This window comes from Rhinolophus hipposideros (assembly GCF_964194185.1).
Source record: "Rhinolophus hipposideros genome assembly, chromosome: 3".
Classification (NCBI taxonomy): Eukaryota; Metazoa; Chordata; class Mammalia; order Chiroptera; family Rhinolophidae; genus Rhinolophus; species Rhinolophus hipposideros.
Window position 1 is genome coordinate 8,203,641 of NC_138049.1, and position 22,691 is coordinate 8,226,331.

At 47.8% G+C, this 22,691-nt stretch overlaps 1 protein-coding gene across 5 annotated transcripts in view; it reads right to left on the minus strand.

The window, feature by feature from the left end:
- The window catches only part of TULP4 (TUB like protein 4), a 206,737-nt gene that overhangs the window by 10,976 nt on the left and 173,070 nt on the right, over positions 1–22,691 (minus strand). For all 5 annotated transcript variants that reach the window (XM_081038283.1, XM_081038281.1, XM_081038280.1 and 2 more), the window contains 6 exons: positions 15,437–15,661; positions 14,227–14,461; positions 8,111–8,255; positions 5,074–5,218; positions 3,987–4,080; positions 942–1,085 (listed from right to left, as the gene is read on the minus strand). In XM_081038283.1, coding sequence (XP_080894409.1) covers positions 942–1,085; positions 3,987–4,080; positions 5,074–5,218; positions 8,111–8,255; positions 14,227–14,461; positions 15,437–15,661 — 988 coding nt within the window. The remainder of the gene's footprint in view (positions 1–941; positions 1,086–3,986; positions 4,081–5,073; positions 5,219–8,110; positions 8,256–14,226; positions 14,462–15,436; positions 15,662–22,691) is intronic.

The window sequence follows — 22,691 nt, forward strand, 5'->3', positions numbered from 1 at the left end:
CAGAACAGGCTTCTATGCACTGAGACCTACACTACAAGGTGGGAGAGAGGAGTTTAAACGTACAGGTTTTCCACCTGAGATGGGGCAGGTTTGAGACGCCTGGCTCTGTGGGCAACAGCAGCCCATCTGAGTGATGCCATGGTCTCAGCAGGCAATAAAAGGATGAGGGCTAGGCTAAGGTCAGCGAGACCGCAGTGCAGCTCTGACTTGAGTCCCGATTAGTCCTTAATGTCTCTTAATCTGGCCACATGACTGAGGGGTTTACTGGAGGATAAAGGAGATGGTAGAAGTACCCTGCAAACAGGAGACATCAAACCACCTCGACCGCCCTTGCTCTGGTAGCTTCCCTCCTCTCCAAACCAGCAACACTATGCAACCCTTCTCCTGTGACATGCCACTACACCACCAACCTTACTGAGGAAGTTACACCGTTTTCAAACCAAGGCAGCCAAGCAGCAGGCACAGACTGACATGTGTAATCCTGTTGGGGGACATCACTGGTTGACCTGAGAGCTGGACCCGGACAACTGGGGGCTCCCCACCCCCTCCCCATCTCTGGCATGTGCACTCCACTTGCCCTCGTGGCTCCCAGAAGCTGCCTGAAGGACACACAGCCTTGAGGTAGAAATCTGGTTTTGAGACTAGCTGGATAGTATATGTGACTGACCCCAGCTAGGGACTCTACATACACTTTTAAGATTCTGGCAGCAGGTGCGGAAATCTACTAGACTGTAAGTTCCTTTGCTCATTAAAACTGCCGCCTGCCGATCTGGAGAGGCCTGCCTCCCTTTTTCTTTGGTCTCTCCCTGCCCTCCTAGTAAGGGGGCTGGTTTCAGATTTCACCTGTGAAGCTCCCACGGAAGGTGTGAGGCAACAACCACTGTCCCATCACGACCCACTAAGAGAGGGCTCAGGAGAAACTAGGTTACATGTGAACTCACCTGGTAAATCATCTTCATCTTCACTGAAAACATTCGGGTTGAAGACAGGTAAGTTAACGTAGTCCATGGAAATCTTCCGAACCTCCGGGAGATAGATGGTCATCTGCCGCGGCTGGAGATGCAGGAGGCTGGTTTTATAGATTACTGGTGGGAGGAGGAAAGGTGGTTAGAGAGACGTGAGGACAACCAAGAGCCAACAGTCATCAGAGGAGAAACAGGCGGCGGTTTTCCTGCCATCGAAGACAGATCTGCAGCCCGCCATTGTCGGCACACACACAGCCATCCCAGCCACTGTCTGGGTTCATGAACAAGTTCTTGGTCTAGCCCAGACCCGTTGTCAATGGTCTGTTTGTAGAACCACACATTTACAACATTAAAAACCTACCTTAGACTTAAATTCTGTTTTGGAATGAGCTAGGTTATGATAAATGTATTTTTTTAAAACCTCATTTGCAATCAGAAGGATGACTGAGTGCAAACAGTTGTGATGACCAGATTGCCAAGCTCAGGGAAACTTCGGGCAATCGAGGGTCTGCTGAGAGCAACGGCCTGGTGAGGCGTGATGGGGGGCAGGTAGGATAAAATGCGCCTCCACTCAGGACCGTCCCTATCTTAACAGACTTCAATTTCCATTTCATGAGCAGTACAAAGATTTACAGGGAACTTCCAAATGGTTTCTTTAAATGCTAAGGTTTAATTTGATTAACAAAGACATTTTAAGAGAAAGCCTAGATGGCAACTAAAATATTTAGAGAAGACAAAATAAGTTAAAAACTAATAAACCTGCATTTAAGTTTCACAGTAGGTTAAAATCAGGATGAAACTGCCTGTCAACTCTCTTTTATGTTTAATACTCTCTCCTGTGAGGTATGCAGAGATTAATTATTATTATAATGATTATTATTTTTTGTTAAGATAAGTCAAATTCTGTCTCCATAGCTGTCACCTTGAGTGGCCCGGAGGCTGACTGGCCAGCACTCCCATGGCACGGCAGGCCTTTGTTTCTGAAGCACCTCTGTAAGGCTGGTGCTTAGACTGGCGAGGGCTCAGATGCGTTTCCAGCCCAGTGGTCACTGCTAGTCTCCTTCATGTTGTTCACCTCTCTTGCCCACAGAAGAGAGTGTGAATTTTGGCTTAAAAATTCTGGATGGTTCCATACAGCTTACGTACGAATGCATTCAAGTGCTATTCTTTGTTGCTCAGATTAACAAAGAGAAATAACATTAAAAATCTCAGGAGGGATTAAAAAATAACATCAGTTGCCTCCAGGGGAAAAAAAATGTAGGTGGCTAGGGGTGAGGAAGAGAGAGATTGTACTGTACTATAATCTTTCAAATCTTTTGAATTTACTCCATATTTTAAAAATTAAGAAACGCAAACCATTAAAAATGAAAAAATTACATGTGCCCAATCATGCTAACTGCAGGAAACAAATTATCCAGTGTGTGAACAGCACTCACTTTTTAAATCCACTAGAGCATCAAAGATTGTTCAGTAGGGAGCCATATGTAACATATCTTCCAGAATCCAAGACTTCATTTCTTTTCTTTAGTAGAATCAAGTGGAAAATTCTTTTAGCGTAACAGATGAATGGTACTAGCCAAAACGCTCTTTTTGGTCAATGATTGGGACGTGCTTTCCCTGCAGCCCCACAGAAAGCCTGTGGGAGCAGTGTGGGCCTCAGGGGCATTTACAGACCCTCCCACCTTAAGGTCACGGTTGACTTACTCATGGATCTACTCAACATCCAAGGAGTAAGGGCAGAGGAAAAGACTCATTAAGTCCATTCTCACCTTCGTTCCATTTTTCAGTGTTTACTGTACACCAGTGGCTCAGTTCAGCTTATGGATGTGGGGATAAACATGCCAGGCACAGTGATGGTTAGAACCAACTGTATGTCAGTCGGACACTGCTAAATAACTGAGGAGCAGGCTTTGTGGCCATCAGAGAGTTTGCAGGTCATTGAAAATATGCTGGGAGATTTGTCCGCATATGTACAGGAATAGTCTATTGCTATTTCCTAAGTCGGTTTTACGTTTTACTTTCATTCCTCTCACTCTTTGAGCTGACAAACCTCAAAATGAAAAATCCCAATGCAGCACTACTGAAGAAGTCTCTGAAGACACACACTTAGCAATGGGTCTTTTCAAACATCTGAGTTGCAAGAATAATTTATTTCAAAGAATCTAAGAGTGTCTGAAACAACTCTTACAGGTCGATTCAGAATTTTTAAAAATCGTTTCTGTAGGTTACACAGAGCACTTTCAAGATGGGGCTACCAGCCATAGGTGAACCCTACCTAAGCCAGCCTTCCAGAGACGTGCATGCATCTTAAACGATGAGACAGCCTAGCAAGGTGGGGACAACACAGCTCCTGGCCCACACAGGGATGTGCCCATCAGGATGAAGCTGCTTTGAAAGGGGCCTCCTGCCATTTCCCTCCTTCCTGTCTCTGAGTAAACCTGACAGGTCAGTGCTGCTCGCTCCATCCGGAGCACAGATGGTGACAGAAATCTGGGTTCCAGCCCAGCTTCGGACACCCCTGCTTCCATTTCCCTTACTGTCTCAAACTTTCACGGGTAGGATATTTATCTGGTACTTAGAAAGGACATCTGAAGATTTGCCACTAAGAGCTGTGCTCACAGCCAGCCAGCTTCTTCTATAGTCTTTAACACTTTCTTTTCGACTTTCTTCAGGAACCTAAAGACCGTGGTACCAAAACCTGCCCACAGTGAAAGGCCAGAATCAAAATAAAGAGAAACCAGTGAGAGCTTTGATAGAGATCTTGGCTATTTCTGTCATTTTTATAAGGAAGGGCTTATATAAAAAAATGAAAGCACCACTGGCAAAAAACCAATTTGAGTGAGCAATCTGATTTTTGTGAAATCATAGTGCCTGGAGTCAAAGTTTAGAGATAAAATTCATGCTCGTCTTTTGATATCCTATGAACTATTTTTTCCCTTTAGGCCACTGAAGGTTGAGATTGTTTTTTTCAGTCTGAGTTCCAACTGAGACAGCGGGCAGAGAACAGGATGTGGTTTTTACCTGCACCAAGGTTGGTTGGCAGGAAAGCAGCCAAGCCCACAATCTTAAATTTGGTTCCCCAGATATTAGACGTGACCTGAGCAAGATAGTTGTGCTGTGGGAGAAAAGAAAGGGAAGAAAAATCACAATCGATTTCCATATTGTCTACTGATCACTTACATAAGAATGTTAACACTTATTCCTTAAAAAGCCACAGGTGTGCACTGCTAGAAATACCACTCCCCACTTTACTCAACCGTTTTGAAGACCAGAAGCTAACTGCAGCCTGCAAGCACCCACTTTCACAGGGCGGCTCACCCCCTCAGGTTGGGGGTGAGTGGCAGGTGTGTCTGCATGTGTGTAGGTTCGAAAGGCCCTTGAAGGCATCTGTGCACACTTTCCTTCACATCTCCTTTCCCCCAACAGCTGGACTAGAGAGGGTACTGGCTCTGAATCCATTTCTGTTCTCGGTGTTTCTCCTGGAAACATCAGCTACACTGAGACCATCACATCCTAAAACGACCTAATTACCTGTTTTCTCAGTCAAGTTCAAAAGAATTTAACAAGTTACCACCGTGGCCATGTCATGTGCACGCATGTGTGTGTGTATACGACGGCATCACAAAGATGACTAAAACACAGCCCCTCAGAGAGCAGACCCTAATGGAGGAGGTAGGATGTGTAACTGCTTGCAGACAGGGAAGGCACCGCGAAATGTCCTCAGGGAGTTAGTTCTAAACAAGAGGCTTGCGAGGAATGTGGCTGAGCTAGGGAAGCAAGCCTTCATGGCAGAGCTGAAGCGAGGTCTAGAAGCGTGTGCGCTCCCAGTGACCCAGGTGGAGCAAAAGCACAAAGGTGGGAAGAGGCAGGTGTGGCTGTGTCCCCCGGAGGTGAGGTGGTGTCTGAGCATGTCCGGTGGGACATGGAGCAGAGGTCACGGGGCCTGCCTGGAGGACAGACAGGGCTCAAGCGTCTACGGGGGCCGCTGGAACTGAGGTGACGGGCAAGGGGCCGGGGTAAGGAGGGTGGGCCCCCATCCAGAACCACAGGGGAGGGTAGAAACGCAGGGTGTGTTGGCGCCTGTGATGGACCCAGAACCCAGACCTACCTGAGTAATGTCTTCAAAGGGAAACTCTCTTCGCGTCAGGCTGGGCGAGCCAATGGACGGCTTGCGCATCGGCAACCGAGGGGACCTGGACATCTCCTGAGCAGCCCGGGACAGCTTGGGAGACTTCCGAGCCTCGATGTTGATTCTGTGCAGAGGAGGCAGGCGGCTCAGGCACCCAGAGCAGGGCAGGCGCGTGCCGCCCTGGCCCCAACGTGTCGCTCTCCTGCCACTCTCCTTCGTCACCCATGGGCGTTGCGTTCTTAGGAGCCAGGCCCCTTAACTTAATCAAGTCCCTCCTGCCTGCTTTTGCTTTACGAACAGAAGGAAAGCAGGACAGAACTATATACTGAATAATACATATCTGAAAATATAGTGAGATTAGATCAAGTGATTCATTTGTAAGGAACCCCAGAGAATTAGCTGTCTTTCACTTGCTACTGACTTACAGTAATGTCCACGTGCCTTCTGCCACAGGTTTGCAAAATGAGTCCTGGGGACAATGGCAGGTGGGAGAAGTCATTTCTCACCTTACAGCCACAATGGTTTTACAACTCCTAATGCAACCCTTGGGTTTCAACAAACTTATCTAGCATTTCACCACCTGCAATATTGAAATCAAATACTGGTCCTCTGTTCTTCTGTTTATGACATGGGGATACATGTGTTTAATGCCAGTCTGCCTTACAGAGAGTGTTAGAAAAATGAATGTGGTAAGGTTGATGACAGGCTATGAAAGAGAAGCATTAAGCCTCACCTGTACTGTGGAAACCTTGATCTCTAGCACTCCCAAAGAATGGGCGGGCAGGGTGGGTAGGTGGTGCTAAGTAGGTGAAAGCTCTGTGAGGGGACGATTAGCCTGGCAGCTGAGTGCAGGGGGATGAGCTACGAGGCTGGCAACATCCAGACACTTGAAAAGGACATTTACAGGTGAAGGATTTGGTTGCTTATGTGTTAAATGTCCTCTCTGCTTAAGTAAGAGGGAAAGCTGGGATACCATAGAAGTTTTGGCAAGTTCACAATTTTATTTGCAATTTAACAAGCTTAGAACAAAGATAAAAAAAAATAAATCAGATTGTTGAAGCAACTGGATATCTATATGGGGAAAAAAATGAATGTTCTCCTCTAAATCACACTCTACACAAAAATTAAGCTGAGGTCTAAGTGTGAAAGCTGAAACTATAAAGCTTCTGGAGGAGAATAGAAGAGTGTCGTGACCTCAGGATAGACAAAGATTTCCTAAACGGGGCGCAAAAAGCACTAACCAGGAGAAAAGAAATTCATATATGTATTAGACTATATGTCAGTCCATATATCTGATACAGGAATCATAGCTAGAATACATAAAGAATCTTACAACTCAGTAAGAGAAAAACAACTCAATAAAAAATGGGCCAAAGACTTGAACAGACACTTCATAAAAGAAGATGCCCAAATGGCCAATAAACATGTGAAAATCTGCTTAGCACCATCAATCATTAGAGACATCAGGATTAAACTACAAGGAGATACCACTACACACCCAACAGAATGGGTAAATTATTTTTTTTAATGACATTACAATTGTAGGTGAGAATGAAAGCAGCTGGAACTCTCATACACTACTGGTGGGAATTTAAAATGGTTCAGGCACCTTGGAATACTGTGTGGCAGTTTCTAATAAAGATAGATCTTCCCTATGGCCCTGCAACTCGCGTTCAGGTACACACCTGCGATGAAGAAGTGCATACGCCCACCGAAGACTTATAAAAGAAGATCTATAATAGCTTCCTTCATTATAGCTTAGGCCCAAACTATAAACCACCAACTACCCACCAATTGGTAAATGGAGTAAACAAATTGTAGTATATTCCCTACAATGGCAAAAAAAAACCACCCGAACTATTCACAGACAACAACATAAAGGAATATCAAAACCACTATACTGAGCAAAAAAATGTCTAATAAAAAGAGAGTACATACTATTTGGCTCCATTTATGTGAAAGTCAAGAACAAGAAAAACTAATCTATGGTGACAGAAGTTAGAACAGCGATTACTTTAGGGCAGGGGTGTCCAAACTGCGGCCTGCGGTCCAACTGCGGTCCACAATCCATTGTGAATTGGCCCGCAGCAAATTCCAAAAATATATTTAGTTTACTTAAATAAACCAGGTGAGGCAATACGTACTTTACCTCAAGTGAGTGGCTGGCTGTTTGTGTATTTTACCACATATGGCCCTTGGTGAAAAACGTTGAAAAAAGTTTGGACACCCCTGCTCTAGGGGCTGAGTATTGAGTAGGAGGGGTCCAGGGGAACCTCCCAGGATGATGGAAACGTTTTTCACCTTCAGCTGGGTGGTGAATACACTGGATTACCGACCGCACAAGGAATTGCGTATCTAAGATCTGGGCAGACCTGCATCTGCGTGTAAATCACTCTTTAATTTTGCACGGCAGCACACAATTTTAGAGCTAGACGGGATCTTAATGAGGATCCATGAACTTGCACAGACAAGGACATATCCAGGTCAGCCTCTGTCCATTTATACAGCTCATGGGGTGGCAGAGCCAACTGAGAAGGTGGCGTTTCTTATCTGCAACACCAAGGCCCCTCCATCTACTCTGAACTTTTCGCCACTCTTTAATACAAACCTTTAGGATCTTGGGTTTTTTCCTCCCAATAATATTATAGGCATTCAACTGGCATTCTCTTCACTCATTACATTCACTTAAGACCTTTTTCTTACTTTTCTCAAACTAGAAAAAAAACCCAAGAAAGCCAGGGAGCTTGGGCCACCCCACCATCAGTGCTGACCCCCAGAAAAGTTCTGGGGTTCAGGAAACTTCCTAGTGGGTGTCATTTTCTGTCCTGAAGAAAGAACAAAGGAAAGCTGTCACCACTGCAGGCCGACCTTCCAGATGAAAGGTGGGGACGCCCTCTGGTCGGGCTCTCCTGGTGTTGGTTTTATTGACATTCCACTGGGGAATGTCAACAACACAGACACACACGCACCTCCAGAAGCACAAAAGAGGGAGCGTGTCCCTGAAGACGGACATTACCTTGGGAGTTTGGGTGACTTGCTGGCTCGGGAGATTTTGGGCGATTTCTTGGCAGCCCAGTCATCACTCAGTTCGATGTCACTGGAGTCTGAGCAGTTGCAGCTGTCAATCACAGTAGAAATCAAGCTGTTTCCATAGATCTCATCTGTAAGACACCAACCAGCAAGTCTCAGGGATGCGGTATCACTTAGGACTTAACAGAAATTATTACTAGAAACTAAGAGACACACAGACTGGACAGGCCATCATTTGAAGTCTAGAGGTGAAATAGAAAGAAGCATTGTTTTCCGTTTATACTTGGATGCTATTACATTTTCTAAGCAAAAGTAGGCAATTACTTCCACTGTTATCAAAACGGGCACGGTATTTTAATGCCTGTGGTGTGTACAAAATAGCTCAAAAGCTGAAACCAGAATGGCTGTGCTGCTGTGCCTCACGACACACCAGGCATCCACTTGGGTTCCAACGGGGTTTGGGGCTGCCCAGAACCCCAGGAGGGGCTTTGCTGACTCCTGGACTCCCCCAAGATCCTGCTTCTGACCTGGGGCCTGGGAGGGCCCCGTGGGTTCCCAGCCTGCTCCACACTGGAGACCTGACAGAGCCGCTTATGTCTCACTTGTAGAACAGTCTGCTGGAACTGCCACAGGTTCCCTGTGGGCACTTGGCTATCCCACTGATGGAGCAACCTGCAATGGCTCCAAGGAGACCCGCGCAGTAGGGCTTTTGGGGGTAGCTCTGGGTTCTGCAGAGGGTGCCTGTAGCAAAGCCACTCAGGATAACTCTGCAAACAGGCCATCAGGCAGAAGCTCAGAGGCCCCAAGGCAGAAGGCAGTATGCCCAGAGGTGGGGCCACCACAGAACTACAAAGCCGGCCACGATCACATCTCACACCCTCCTGGAAATCCCTTCTCTGCTGCCTTTCCCACACCCCTTCCATCCCTTCACTACCCAAACCCCTGCCCTGCCCCACCCCCAGGTCTGCCCTCCCTGGAAGTACCCCATTCGTCAAAATCACTTTGCTGACTGGAGCCTTATGCCCTCGAGGCTCCAAAGAACCTTGCCAGGTAATAAAAACGCTGAATCATTCAATCCGGATGAAATAATTTATAGAACTATAGGAGGAGAGTGGTTTTACCATTCAAAGGGGCTGTTTACATTTGAAAGCATGAGTCTGTTAATCCAATCTCTAAATTTCTGCACATATGGAGGTGACATCTGTGGACAGGGATCTCTCTGAGGCCACTGGGGGCAGTGCAGAACTGCCTGGCACGCAACAAGGAAGGAAGCTGGCTCACGCCCAGCCTGTTCCTGCATCAGCCTTTCTTAAACCACTTGCTGAATCTGAATGCACGACTCGTGAATCCTGCAAGCTTCAGTGCTGTGCCTCTGAGTCCAATCAAATAAAAAGGCTTAACTCACGCCCTGAGCCATGCTTTACATGATTTAATTTAGGAGTCACTGGGTTAGAGGAAGCTTGGCTATGCTCCCAACATGCATGTAAGCCCACAGAATGCTTTCATGTGTTTGTTCACAAGCACAGAGTCGTTCACCGACCTGAGGAAATTCAGTAAGGCATCATCCACTCAACTCCTGCCTTACTTGTTATTGCCAGGCCTACGATTCTGCAAATGCTCCATGCCACACACACCACCGCTTCTTTCCTTTACTCATGCAGCAGTCCGTTCGGGCTGCTATACCCAAGTACCACAGATGGGTGGCTTCCAAACAACCGGACTTGATTTCGCACAGTTCTGGAGGCTGGGAGTCAGGCCAGGGAGCCGGCGTGGTCGGGTTCTGGTCACAACCCTCTTTGGGTTGCAGACTGCTGACTTCTCACCATGTCCACACATGGCAGAAAGGGCTGGGGATCCTTCTGGAGCCCCTTTCATAAGGCACCACCCTCATGACCTAATCACACCCCAAAGTCACACCCTAACACAGTCACAAGCGTTCACTACTACATTCTGGTCTGTCTCCCCTCAAACTCTTGTCCTCCCGTGCAAATTCTATCCCAACAGCCCCAAAGTCAATGCATTCCAGCATCAACAGTCACATCTAAGTCCCATCTAAACGTCTAAATCAGACATGGGTCAGACGCGAGACAATACGTGCTGAGGCAAAAGTCCTCTCCAGCTGTGAACCTGTGAAACCAGGCAAGTGACGTGCTTCAGAGACAGCGGCGGTGGCACAGCCTTGGATGGACAGTCCCGTTTCAAAAGGAGAAACAGGAGAGAAGCGGGCAGGTCCCAAGCAAGTACAAAACCTATTAAGGCAAACTCCATGAGGTCTGAGGCTCGAGAATAATCCTTTGGTTCAATATTCTGCCCTCCAGGCCCACTGAGGCGGCAGTGTCACCCCCATGGCTCGAGGTGGGGGTCCCTCTGCTGGGCTAGTTGTCCTCAAGGCTTGGGGCAGAGGTTGTGCGGCCTGTTGAAACCAAGGCAATGGCCTTGGTGACCTCTGAACTGCCACTGAGGTCACTTTTCCCTCTTGAAGAACAGTGCGTTCCTAGTCAAATAGCTCTCTCATCCTATCCTGTCAAATCCCTGATGTCCAACAGCCTTCCTTCATCTCGTCCCGTATGAGGAGGTGAGAATTTCCCAAACCTTCATGTTCTGTTTCCTTTTTGCTCAGCATTCCTTCTTCAATTCATCTCTCTCTTTTCTCATTTTACTACAAACAGTCAGGAGAAACCAAGCTACTCTTTCAGGACTACTTAGAAATCTCCTCAGTTAAATATCTAATTTCACTGGCTTGCGAGTTTTATCTTCCATAAAACCCTAGAACACAGGGCAGCCAAGTTCTGTGCTGCTTTATAACGGGGACCACTTTCCTCTAGTTTCCAATAATATCTCCCTCATTTCGGTCTGAGACCTCACCACAAATTGCTCTGGCACCCATGTTTCTGGCAGGTACCTCAAAACTCTTCTAGCCTCTACTCATAACATAGTTCAAAAGCTGCTTCTACATATGTAGGTATTTGTTACAGCAGCACCTTACTTCCCAGTACTAGAATCTGTATTATCCAGGGGATTCTCTAGAGAAACAGAACCAATAGGAGATAAATGTCTCTCTCTCTCTCTCTCTCTCTCTCTCTCTCTCTCTCTCTCTCTCACACACACACACACACACACACACACACACACACACACGGTGGAGGAGGGGGAGGGGGAGATTGTCAGGTCTCTGAATGTTAGAGACCTTGACTTCATGTTAGGTCTCTGAATGTTAAGTCTCAGAGACCTTGACTTACACACAGAGCCACGTCTGCAAGGAAACAACAGGTCTGTTGGCCTGCACCTGCAGACAAAGCCAAACTTGCGATAACGGAAAATGCCACACAACAGCTACTGGCTTGCAGGCAGTCACCATTTTCTGTTCAAACAATGCTACCCTGTCAGCACAGCCCGTATAAAACCCTCCTCACCCCCTTCTTCTGGGCTGCAAGTCTCCTTTAGACATGCAGCCTGGGCTGCAGCCATCATTTGCTCAGCCCGATAAACTTTTGTCTCTTAAAAACTTTCTTAACTTAAAACTCTTAAAAACTTTCTTAACTTGCCTGACCATGTGCGTTTCTTTACCGGCCGACCTATCAGAGATTATAAGGAATCAGCTCATTAGATGTGGAGTCTGAGAAGCCCCAAGATCAGAGCCAGCATGCCTGGGTTCTGGGCTTGCAGACATAAGCCTTCTTGCTATGTACTCACATGGCCTTCTCTTAGTGTGTGTGAGGACATCTCTTCCTTTACTTAGAAGGCCATCCATCCTACTGCATTAGGACCCTACCCTTATGCCCTCATGCAACCTTAATTACCTCCTAAAAGCCCTGTCTTCAAATACAGTCACACTGGGAGGTTAGGGCTTCAACTTGTGAATTTGGGGACGGGGAACAACATTCAGTCCACAGCAAACTCTGGCTAAAGATTCCTTTTGACAATTTGTGGATTTTTGCTAAAACAACAACAACAAAACGATTGGGACTAATGCTACCTATTATGAAAGCATACACTGATAATTTTGAGGAACATCTCTGATAAGTACTTGGAGAACGCGGACAACGGTGGATCACAAACTTGAGACCATCACCTGGGCATCCACAAATCGCAGATTTCTCGGCCTCACCGCAGCCCTGCTGAACCAGTGTAAGGAGCAAGCGTGGAGCCTCCCAGGTGACCTCTAGGGAGGTGGTCCGATGAGAAATTCCTGGCTTCTCAAAGTCAGGGATCTCTTCCTTCTCTGAACCAGTTTACATATACCATGAGGTTGGTAATTAGTCATATTCTGCCTTGTGGCATGTCTTGAGGTTTATTTAAATCTTGACTATTCCACTGAACTTTCCAAGTGCTAAGCTGCCTCACCACCCAAAACTGATTCTAAGCCCCGTGACAGCAGAGACATGGGCCACTGCTTCACAGCAGCAGGCGACTCAAGGGCCGCGCACAAAGCAGACACGGAATACACACTGTTGGTTTGCTTTACGTTCTCATGCCCTCAGTTACCAAAAGAAAACATCTCATTCCCTAAAAGCCTGTTAGCAGTGGAGTCGGTCTGTGTTTGGTACGATGTGACGTGAACACAGAGGGGACGCGGGTACGACGGCGGCCAGGCCAAGCTCCCCGCAAGCCCAGGCTGGGGGAGGCAGCACCCCTCCTGCTTCTTCTGCCCCCCGGGGACACAGGCAAGCCCTTCACCTAAGTTCCCTTCAACATGCAACGTGAGCACAGCTTTAGGAACACTGTATGCACGGAGGAGCCTTAGAGACAACAGCACTGGACGAGAAGGGGTGATGTGCGCTCCGGTTCAGTACCTTTCACACCCCCCCCTTCAATCATTTCTAATTGTAATGACTCCTTCCTTCTTCCTTCCCCTAAAACCTCATTTTCCTTCTAAGTTAACGTCTACTGCTCTCTTGGTTTTCTTACTTTGCATTCCTTCCTTCTGAATCCTCCCTCTCCCTCCCTTCCACCTGTTCCCCCCCCACCCCAGTTAGCCCCCCCGTTCCTCAACTCCCTCTCCCTGCTCTTGGTACTAGGTCACAACATGAGGCAAAAGACAAGCCCAACGCACTGTCACATTACAAGAACTCTGGGCATGCCACACTCACAGTGGCTCCAGGGGCATAACGAGGCGCACAGGCCACTCTAATGGAAGTTGGGATGTGGAAGGACAAGCATGAAACTAATGAAAACAAACCTAATTCAACTCATGCTGTTTCAAGGTCAGGTGTCTGCCAGGCCCTGGCTATACAAAGGTGACTCAGTTCCCTCTCTCAGGCCCTAAGGATTCGGGGGCAGACAGCATCCTGACACAACCACTGCCTGTGCCTTGGGACACCAGCAGCTGAGTGACGGATGACAGGCACAGAGGACAGTGCAGCTCCCTCTGCTGTTGGAGCCGGCACAGGGGCGGCAGAACGCTTGAGCGGGCAGGTACTGCTGACGGGGGGTACGCAGGCCTCCAAAGTCACTGGCTGACGACACTGGGCATGCATACGTGCCACACACAAAATGAACACAGTCCTTCTCGTTGGAGCTCACAGAATAGTCACAGGGACATGTGAGCAGTGAGCACCTGGAATATATCAGGAGGAGTGGGGTTCTAGAAGGCAGGCGTGCTCATCGTGCCCAAATCTCTACGGATTAGCAAGGACTCTTCCCCGGCCGTCAGCCGCGAAGCAGTGAACAGTGTACTAATTGGTGAGCAGTGGGAGCAAGGCTGCAGCAGGAGGCTCGGGAGTCGGCGGAAGGCTTGAAAATGTTAGTTCTGTCACCTCGCTATTATGTTCAGGGTGTCTCGGTACATCGAGCCCCTCAATGAATCTTTATCAACTGAAAGAGGGCTCTGTTGCTCCCAGAGACCTGTGCCAGATTGCCCTGACCGAGGCCGACGCTTCCTGTACCCACAGTCCCAACCACACAAAGCCTTACGAATGCTGTTAAAAACCCATCAGAAAACACAGAGAACCGTTAACTGCAGGAGGATTTGGGAACTGGAGCAGCTTGGAGGATGTCCCATGCTAGCCCGCACAGGCTCACATCCCAGGACCAGGCATTCTCTTTGCGGGGTTGTCCAGAACCCCCGAGAACGAGGTCCCAGTCCCCGTGGCGCAGGCCCACCTGCTTTGCTGTCTGTGCGCGGGTCCATGATGACGAACTCAGGCCGCAGCTTGCTGACGCGCCGTCCCTTGAGGATGGGCACGAGCCCGCCCAGGTACTCCAGGTAGAGCGTGTAGCAAGGGCCGCCCACCTCCGGGTCATCCTCTGTGCGCTTCATGGTGCAGTGCAGACGCTCGTTGCCGGCCGAGGGGTAGCTGACAAAGTCTCGCATGTTGTTGGGGTCTGGAATGGGGGGCTGGAAGCAGGGCATGGAGGAAAGGAGTGTGGGTCACCGGTGACTCTGACATAGCACTGCCTGGCAGCGTGGGGAGGGTATCTACGTGGCGTGGAACAGTGATTCGTAACCCTGGGAGCACGTCAGAATCTCCTAGAGCTTTTAAACAACGACCAGGATCCCAGCTCCAAAAATGACACGGGAATCTCCGGGGGTGGCCTGGGCATGTGGATTTTCTAAAAATGTCCCAGGGGGTTACTGTGTAGCCAGGGTTGAGAGTCACTGGTGCCGAAGCAAGACTGCAAAGCAACTTGAAAAAGATCACAGCAGATTCAGAAACTCTGGTGTTTCAGAGAAAAAGTAACCAACTAGTCAATCTAATACTTAGAAGCAGAGATAGACTACACAAAAGAGAATACAGAAAGAGCCTAAGGTTGGGAGAAACCCACACTCGCACAGAACCTGACAAACACAATCCACACACCACCACTGAAAACAGAGTGGTCTTCGCATTACAATCAGTACAAAGACGGTTGACAACGAGGGGTGAAGGCTGGGGGCGGGGGAGGGGGTCACTCCTCCTTGGCACAGTGGGGGCGATGGTGGCCCAAGGATTGCACTGGGTTCCACCCTGACCATTCCCGTAACTAGTTATGGAGCAAGTTACTTAATGTCCAAGGACATGTTTCCTGCGTCCTCAAGTGGGAATAATGGCAGCATCTGTCAGAAAGTCAGGATTGAATAAGAGTGGTCAGCAGGTTCCGATACTGCCATTGTCATGAGAAAGCTGACATCCCTCACACGAGGTGACTCTCCTGTGGACACTAAAAATGACGTATGAGTGGAAGAGCGTGGTAGAATTCTGTGGGGCCACACCCCTTCACCACCCAGACACGTGACTTCTGTGCTCTTGCTCGGTGTTTCCTGCCCGCCTTCCCTGTCTCTGCGTCCTCTCCGCGTGGGAGGGAGAAGGAGGGGCAGGGTGGAGGGCTGTACCTTGATGGTGGGGATGAAGGCAGTGGAGAGGTAGGAGCAGAGGCGAGGGGGCAGGCTCAGCTTGCTGACGTCCTTGTCTTCTCGCAAAGCACTGGCAATCGCCTGCTGGCAGAGCAGCTGCAGGCTGGACACCCGGTGCTCCACTCGGACCACATACAGGGCCGGGCCTGACGCCATCAGCAGCCTGGAGTCCCGGTGGCCCCAGCAGATGGAGATGATGGGACGCTGCCGGGAAGTCAGGGGAGACAACGCGTAAGCTTTCACTCTTGTAAGTCTCAAGCAAAATAAACTGACCCAACAGTTTTTGGGAATACTGGTTTTAAAAAGTACAGTAGATATCTACATCATCCCTGAGCTGCATCGTACACCTGAAGCTGAACAATAATGAATGCCAACTATAATTTTACATATATATGTATATATATGTATGTATATACTTACAAGAAGCGGAGTGCAGCATTAGGAATAGAGACAGTGGAAATGTAATGGCTCTGTGCGATGTCAGAGGGGTAGTGGGTGGGAGGAGGGGTTATCACAGTGTGAGGGATATGAATGATAAACGTCTAAGTATTACTTTGTGTTGTGCATCTGAATCTAATAAAAAAAAGTACAGTAGAGAATATTAAACACTACATTATGGAAATTCAGCATTTTCATTGAAAAGTAGTTAGAGCCTGAGGCCAGAGCACAAAGAGAACACTGGCATAGTTTTACAAAGTTTTCTTACAGGTATTATCTCATTTAATTGGGTGCCATAAAACCTATCTTAGCCTGTGTGACGATGTTTCTTCCAGAAGACACAATCGGCTTGGGGTACAATAATCCATATCCTTACTGAAGCTCAGGTTATCTGGATCCACAAATAACCAGCGGTGGTTCCCATGCCTTGGGCAGGTGGTGAGGAGGTAGACCAGATGGCCCTTCCCTTTTGTCCTGACAGGGAACACATCAGAGTCAAATCCACGCTGGATCTGGGGCAGGAGCTGTGTGACCTGGGGACTTACATAACCCCTGTGAGTCTCCTACTTTCCCACGAGTAAAGAGGGAGCTGTGAGGCATAAAGGAGATGAAGGTGGCAAAGTGCTGTGGGGCTCCTCACAGGCCAGAACGCACAGATGTTAATTCACTGTTGTTTTCAGCCGTCCTCGAGCTGAGGGGGCAAAGAGAGAAAGTAAGAAGCCATCTGGAAGGGGGCGAGACAGGAGAACCTGGCTTCAGGGGTGGACTTTCTCGGGGTCTGTGGCCACCATTTCCTTTGAAAAGGCAGGCTGACATCCAAACGTGCAAGTGAGAAACTGCCTGTACCGGAACCCCCAAGCTCAGGGGTGCCATCCAAGTAAGAGCAGACACGGAAGAAGAGGAGGTGGGGGGCTATGCTGGAGAAGTGGCGAGAGAAGCTGTTCATTCCGATCCAGACAGACGGACTTCTAATTTAATGAGGTCTTGAGGGGTTTCAAAGATCAGAAGTGGGGATACCCGATCTTTTATATGAATGACAGGCAGGAACAGAATTTTCACAACACTTTAGTGACAAACATCAAGATAAAAGGAACACATGAAGACACTTGCTTAAAACAGCCTCCAGGGTCAGCTAATCCTGGTTTCAACTTCAATACAAACTGCTGGGCTGAAGATAATTCAGCTTTCATTTCCATCCCAGTGAGGCTGGGCAGCCTCTGGGTGGGATCGCAGCCCCTGGAGGGGGACCATGGAGCCTGGAATGTAAGTCTGGGGGCATCCAGAGTGCTTCCAAGATGGGCCCCAAACAGAGTTAAGACCCCGTAGAGGGGCCTGACTACTCGCTGCCGCACACAGGGCAGGTGCCACATAAAAACACAAAGAAAATGTTCTTTGGAATCATCAACGCCCATCAGCACAGAGGTTCTACTAGTACCAAAATCATGATTAATCTTAAAGATCTACAACCCACACCCCCCCAACCCTGAGCCTCCTAAGATAATATTTACGACCTAGAGCTCAAGTAATGAAGAATAGTTTTCAATGAGCACAACCTGACTGGTTGGAACTGTTCGCCAAAATACCAGACACTGCTTTCCTTCAATGTCCCGTTCCTTTTGGGTTCCTCTACCTGACATGCCAATGGTTACAGTGCAGGCACTACACACATTTCTCCTCCTCCCCTCCATCTACTACTGCTTTCCATAGTAACTGCCTCTGTGTATAGCTGATTACAGGTTTGGGGAGGGTTCTATATAAAACTATCATTGTGGTAAGTACATATCTCTTATATCTTTGTACAAAGGAACTTAAACCAGGTATACAGACTTTCAAACTGGATAAAAATCCTCTGTTACCTTTATATGTATAATCACTATCCATCATAGCAGAAAGGACAATCATGTCTGCAGAACTTGTTACGTTCCCACAGCGTTCCAACAGCACACTATGCTACCTTAATGTGCACGTTCATTACCTCATTTAATCCCCTCAAGTCTCCCAGCAGGTACCCACATTCCCATTTAATGAGGAGGAAGGGAAGCTGAGAGGCTGAGTGACCTGGCTACAGACAGTAGCGGGGCCGCTCAGATTCTCACCCCTCCTCGCGCGGCTCCACAGAGATGCTCATGTTGCTGCCTCTCTCAAGGGTCAGTATAGTGACACAACCTCGTAAAGAACGTGTGATTTCCCACTAAAAAATTTAACTGTCCATCGCAAGTAAAGTAATAAACCCCAAACCTCCCCTCAGTTCTCTCCTTAATCCTTTTGGTCAAGGCTATCTTGCTCAGAAACAAAACAGAACCACCTGTCAGCAGAAGAGGCAAATAGACCGAAGGAGAAGCAGGCTGCAGAAAGAGCAAGTGGACGATGGCTGGGATGATTCATTATGGCAGGAAAGAATCTGCTGGTCATGTGGGCCACACACAGAGAGAAATGACCATGGAGCACTGCTAGGGGGGCACAGGAGGCACATCTCACAGGCGAGGAAGGCTGTGACCCCACACCAGGCAGTGCATCCACGAGGACAACAATCCCAGCAAGGAGGAGTGAGAGGCTGAAGGACCGAGAGTTAGGCCCAGGCGGAGAAGAGCTGAACTTCTTCCCTGGGGAAGTGAGGCCGACAGGGTCTCCAAGGAAGACCTGTCGCCTGGTGCCAGGTTCCCAGGAAATCCCTTCTTCTAAGAGCAGGGCACGAATACACAGTGAAGCAATCTGGAGGGCAGCATTCCCTTACTTGCTCAAGCCAGTGATAGTTTATTCCAGCACGAGGCAGGGAAGGGTAATACGCTCATTTCATTTAGTTTTTATAGCATATACTCCCTGTACGACAATAAAGTATAAAATAAGCACTGGTACCTTTGCCATCAGTTTTAAGGCTGTATTAGAAAAACAAGGAAGCTCTCAGAACGAGAGCGGCCCCTGTCGCTGGCAGATTCTGAGGTATCTGATGTGGGGAAACTGATCACTGTAATGACTGCTGCATCCGAGGCTGGTGACGGGCCGCGACCCCCCAGGGTCCCTCTAATCCTGTCAGCCTGGAAAGTCCTTTCGCGCGGGATCGAATGCACAGCACGGTGATTACAGTCCACAGGCTGTACTAGAGACTGGCAGTTGCTGAGAGAAGAGATCTTAAGTTTTCTCACCACAAAGAAGAAATGGTAGTTGTGTGATGTGAGCTGATGGAAGTGTTAGGTAACCTCTGGTGGTAATGGTGTTGCAAGACAGAACTGTACCAGATCCACACCTCGTATAGCTTAAACTTCATGTTAAATGTCAATATAGCTCAATAAAGTTGGAAGGAGAGAGAGAGAGATGAAGAAAGAATAAAATTCTCACACATGGACGGACACATGCAAATTCCTTTATTCCACGTCATCGTACTTTTTCAGAGTCTCATTTTCTGTTGGTGCTCATTTTCCTGCACGTTTACGGGTACCCTGGCCTCCAATGGCCTGGCTACAAAATGTTCTGCTGCTGTGGAAATTCGAACAAGAGTCAAAGTGCCCGTGCGGGTGGCTGCAGAGGCGGGGGTAGGGCTTTTCCCAGCCATTCCTGCCGCCCGCCCGGTCCTCTGGGACCGCAGTCTGAATGCCCACAGCCCTCACACCGGCCTCCCTGGGCCGCCCACCTCCAGGGATCAGCTGCGGCTGAAGAGAAAGGCAGCAAGTGTTCCAGTCCAGTAAGCCTGGGAGCACTCGGGGACACACAAACTCAGCTACCACAGGTGCTGTCTGCCAGGGGAAAACTCAGGGGTACATTGGTGCACTTTAATCTCTTTCCCAAACGCCATGAAATGACAATTTTTAGGACTGATGGCCCGAAATGGCAAGCTGGTAACATTTAAATCCTAATTTGTGCAGGGAAGTTCACGTATCTTACTCATCCAAATCGGAGGCCAGAGGGAAGGAAGCAAGCGGCCTTTCAGAAGTGTCAGTGAGGCAGCAAGCCAGCACTCGGTGAGTGGTGGACGGTGAGTGGCCTCGCTGGGCCGGACGGGTGAGGGGGTCACGCTCAGAGACGCCACGGGTTCGGGTGCAATAAAGCGAGTGCGCCATAAAGCAAGTCGACACCTGTTGCTGGTGGAGGGCATGCCTTGAATTTTGTAAGAAGCACAATATCTATGACGGTCCATAAAGCGAAGCGCAGCAGAAGAGGCATGCCTTCATGGTCAAGTGTCCTCTCCAGCATCTCCCTCCGTCGATGCCCCTTGCTCAGCCATTTAAAAGGGGTGCAGGTGAGTTCGCTCACGTTACCCCTGCCACAGACGGTGGAAGGCAACCGTCAACGGCTGGCTTCAACTCCTACGGCACACATGCCAAGTACCCCGTAACCTTATCTCCTGCCACTGTGTGACACCGGCCACGCAGCCGTCCAGTCATTTATTCATCTACTGAGCTGTCCTCAGTCATTCAGAAAATATCTGTAAACCGACAGACACTCTGGTTGCAGACTGACACTGAATAACGCCTGCCCTCGTGGAGCTATCGTCCTGAGGCGGGAGGGGGAGAGAGAGAAATAGCTTAGTATCTCTGCACGGAATACTGGACAGTGTGAGGTGATAAAAATGCTGTGAAGTAAAAACAGAGCAGAATGAGGGGCGAGAAAGAGCAAGGGAGTCGTTTTAGACAGAGGAGGAGGCAGCCTCAGCGACGGCCGGACTGAGACGAGGGAGCCATTTACTTCTCTAATCGGAACGGAAAGCTTCCTCACTCTATTACTATTTTTTGTATGTACAGCAGCGAGTTGGATGGAGTCTTCTAAAAATTTAAGTGGAATAAAAACCAGGGTGTCTTTTCTATAACTAAGATAAGCTATTCAAGCAGGATTAAGGTTAAGAGACAACAAAAGGGTCACAGAGCCAGAAAACTGGCCCGAGAGAGAAAACGAGGCCGTCCAAGAGCGCGGTTTCTGCCATGGGGGCCCCGGGCTGAGGACAGGGTAGGTGGCCCACTGGGGGGTCGCATCGCTGTGGAGGTCCCTGCAGCCCGGTCCTCCTTCCTTCAGCGCCCGTGAGGAAGGTGGTGAGCTCTGCCTCAGAGGACATGCACTGCAAATGTCTAACCGCCCCTAGTAAAGGTGATGTTTAATTTGCACAAGTATATGCAAAGAAGGAAAGCTTTCTAGAATAGTTCACTTTTAACCAGGCTAAGCTGGTGATTGGTCACCAGCAAACTGTGTTGGCTGGCGCTGTGGACAGTTTTGAATATTAAGTTATAGTTACTCAGCCACCAGCTAAGTCATGCAATAAAAGCTGGCTCAGGATTCAGTCACCCACATCTCAGTTTTAAACAACACACCATTTTGTACTTTGTAAGTAGATAACCAGAAAGGGCTTTCTCATCTATTTACTATAAACAACGGGAAAAGCTCACTTATAATTGAAACTTACAGAATATAAGGTGATCCCTCCCTTTTGCTTTTGATTTCAATGCAAAAAAAGTTCATAAAGCTAAAACAAAACAAAACAACCAACTAACCCACCAACCAGCAACCCAGACCAAAATTACTGAGGCCTGCAAACTTCAGTCTGTAGCACTAACTCTGAAAATCTGTTGCCAGGTTACCAGATATGCAATTATACATAGACAGTCCCAGATAATAGCTAATGAGATAAATTACAGGATTTTCAATTACAACAGGTAGAAAAGAAAGAAAAATAAATTATACTGTAGTTCCTTATAAGAGCTTCTGCCACAGGCATGGCTATTATGAGTAAATCAGGAGAATCAATTTTAAAGCCGAGGCCGGGCAAGTTTATGCCTGGCAATGGCTTTGTACAGAATAACCTACAATCTAATTAACTTGGAAATAAATTAGCCAATCTAAACTGCATTAAATTCTTTTTATAAACAGTTCAATAAATTGCCTAACTTCCTTCCTGCTATAAAAATGTCCCTGCCTTTGCACTCCTTGAATAGCATAGCACAGATAAATGTGATTTTCGAATCATTCTAGACAGGAGTTAAGTTGGTGCTATGTATAATTAATATTGTACTTAATTTTTAATAGCATCATTATTTAACTTTATATTTTTGAGACTTTTTTTTGCAATGGTTGAAATGGACCTTCAAATGAAAAAAAAAAAGAATCAATAATTTATTAAAATGTTGAGACACTATATGGCTAGTTTTACCCAAAGGAAGTTCAGCCAAGCCCCTCTCTTATCCCTGAGCCCCAGATAGTTTAAATTCAAGACCCGTGTTACTTTCATGTGAAAGCTGATGAGAACTTTTGCAGTGGCTAAGGCCACCGAGCTTCTTACATTCTCGGCACAGTGAAGATCAGAAATATGAAGAAAACATGGTCTTAGACATCAAGAAAATAAGACAAGTAGACAGAAAAGTGTAACAGATGCCAGAGCATTAAGCACCCTGAGGGTTCCTAGAGAAGAAGCATCGAAATCACTGGGTGTGTTTAGAAAAGAATGTGCCCTGGCATTAAGGATGGATTTCCCCAGCTGAGATGGCGGGAAAGTGCCTTTCCTGTAGAGAGAACAGAGCGCTGCCAGAAAGGGTGTCCTGAGTCACACAGAATAGCAGGCAATGCTGAATGTTCTTGTGTGTTTCAGCACTTCAATTCACAAGCAATCTAGTAGACACAAAAGCCTTATTAACTCAGAAAGGGCTGAAAATTCCCGCCCTCTCCTTCTTGTTTTCCAGTTCGGTTAGGGATACAAAGCTGGCATGAGATTTGATTGAGAAGGGCTCATGGCCTACTGGTTCAAATAACCAACAGAAAGAACTACAGAGAGCATATATCGACAACTGTTCATTTATCAATCTACTGAACAAGTATT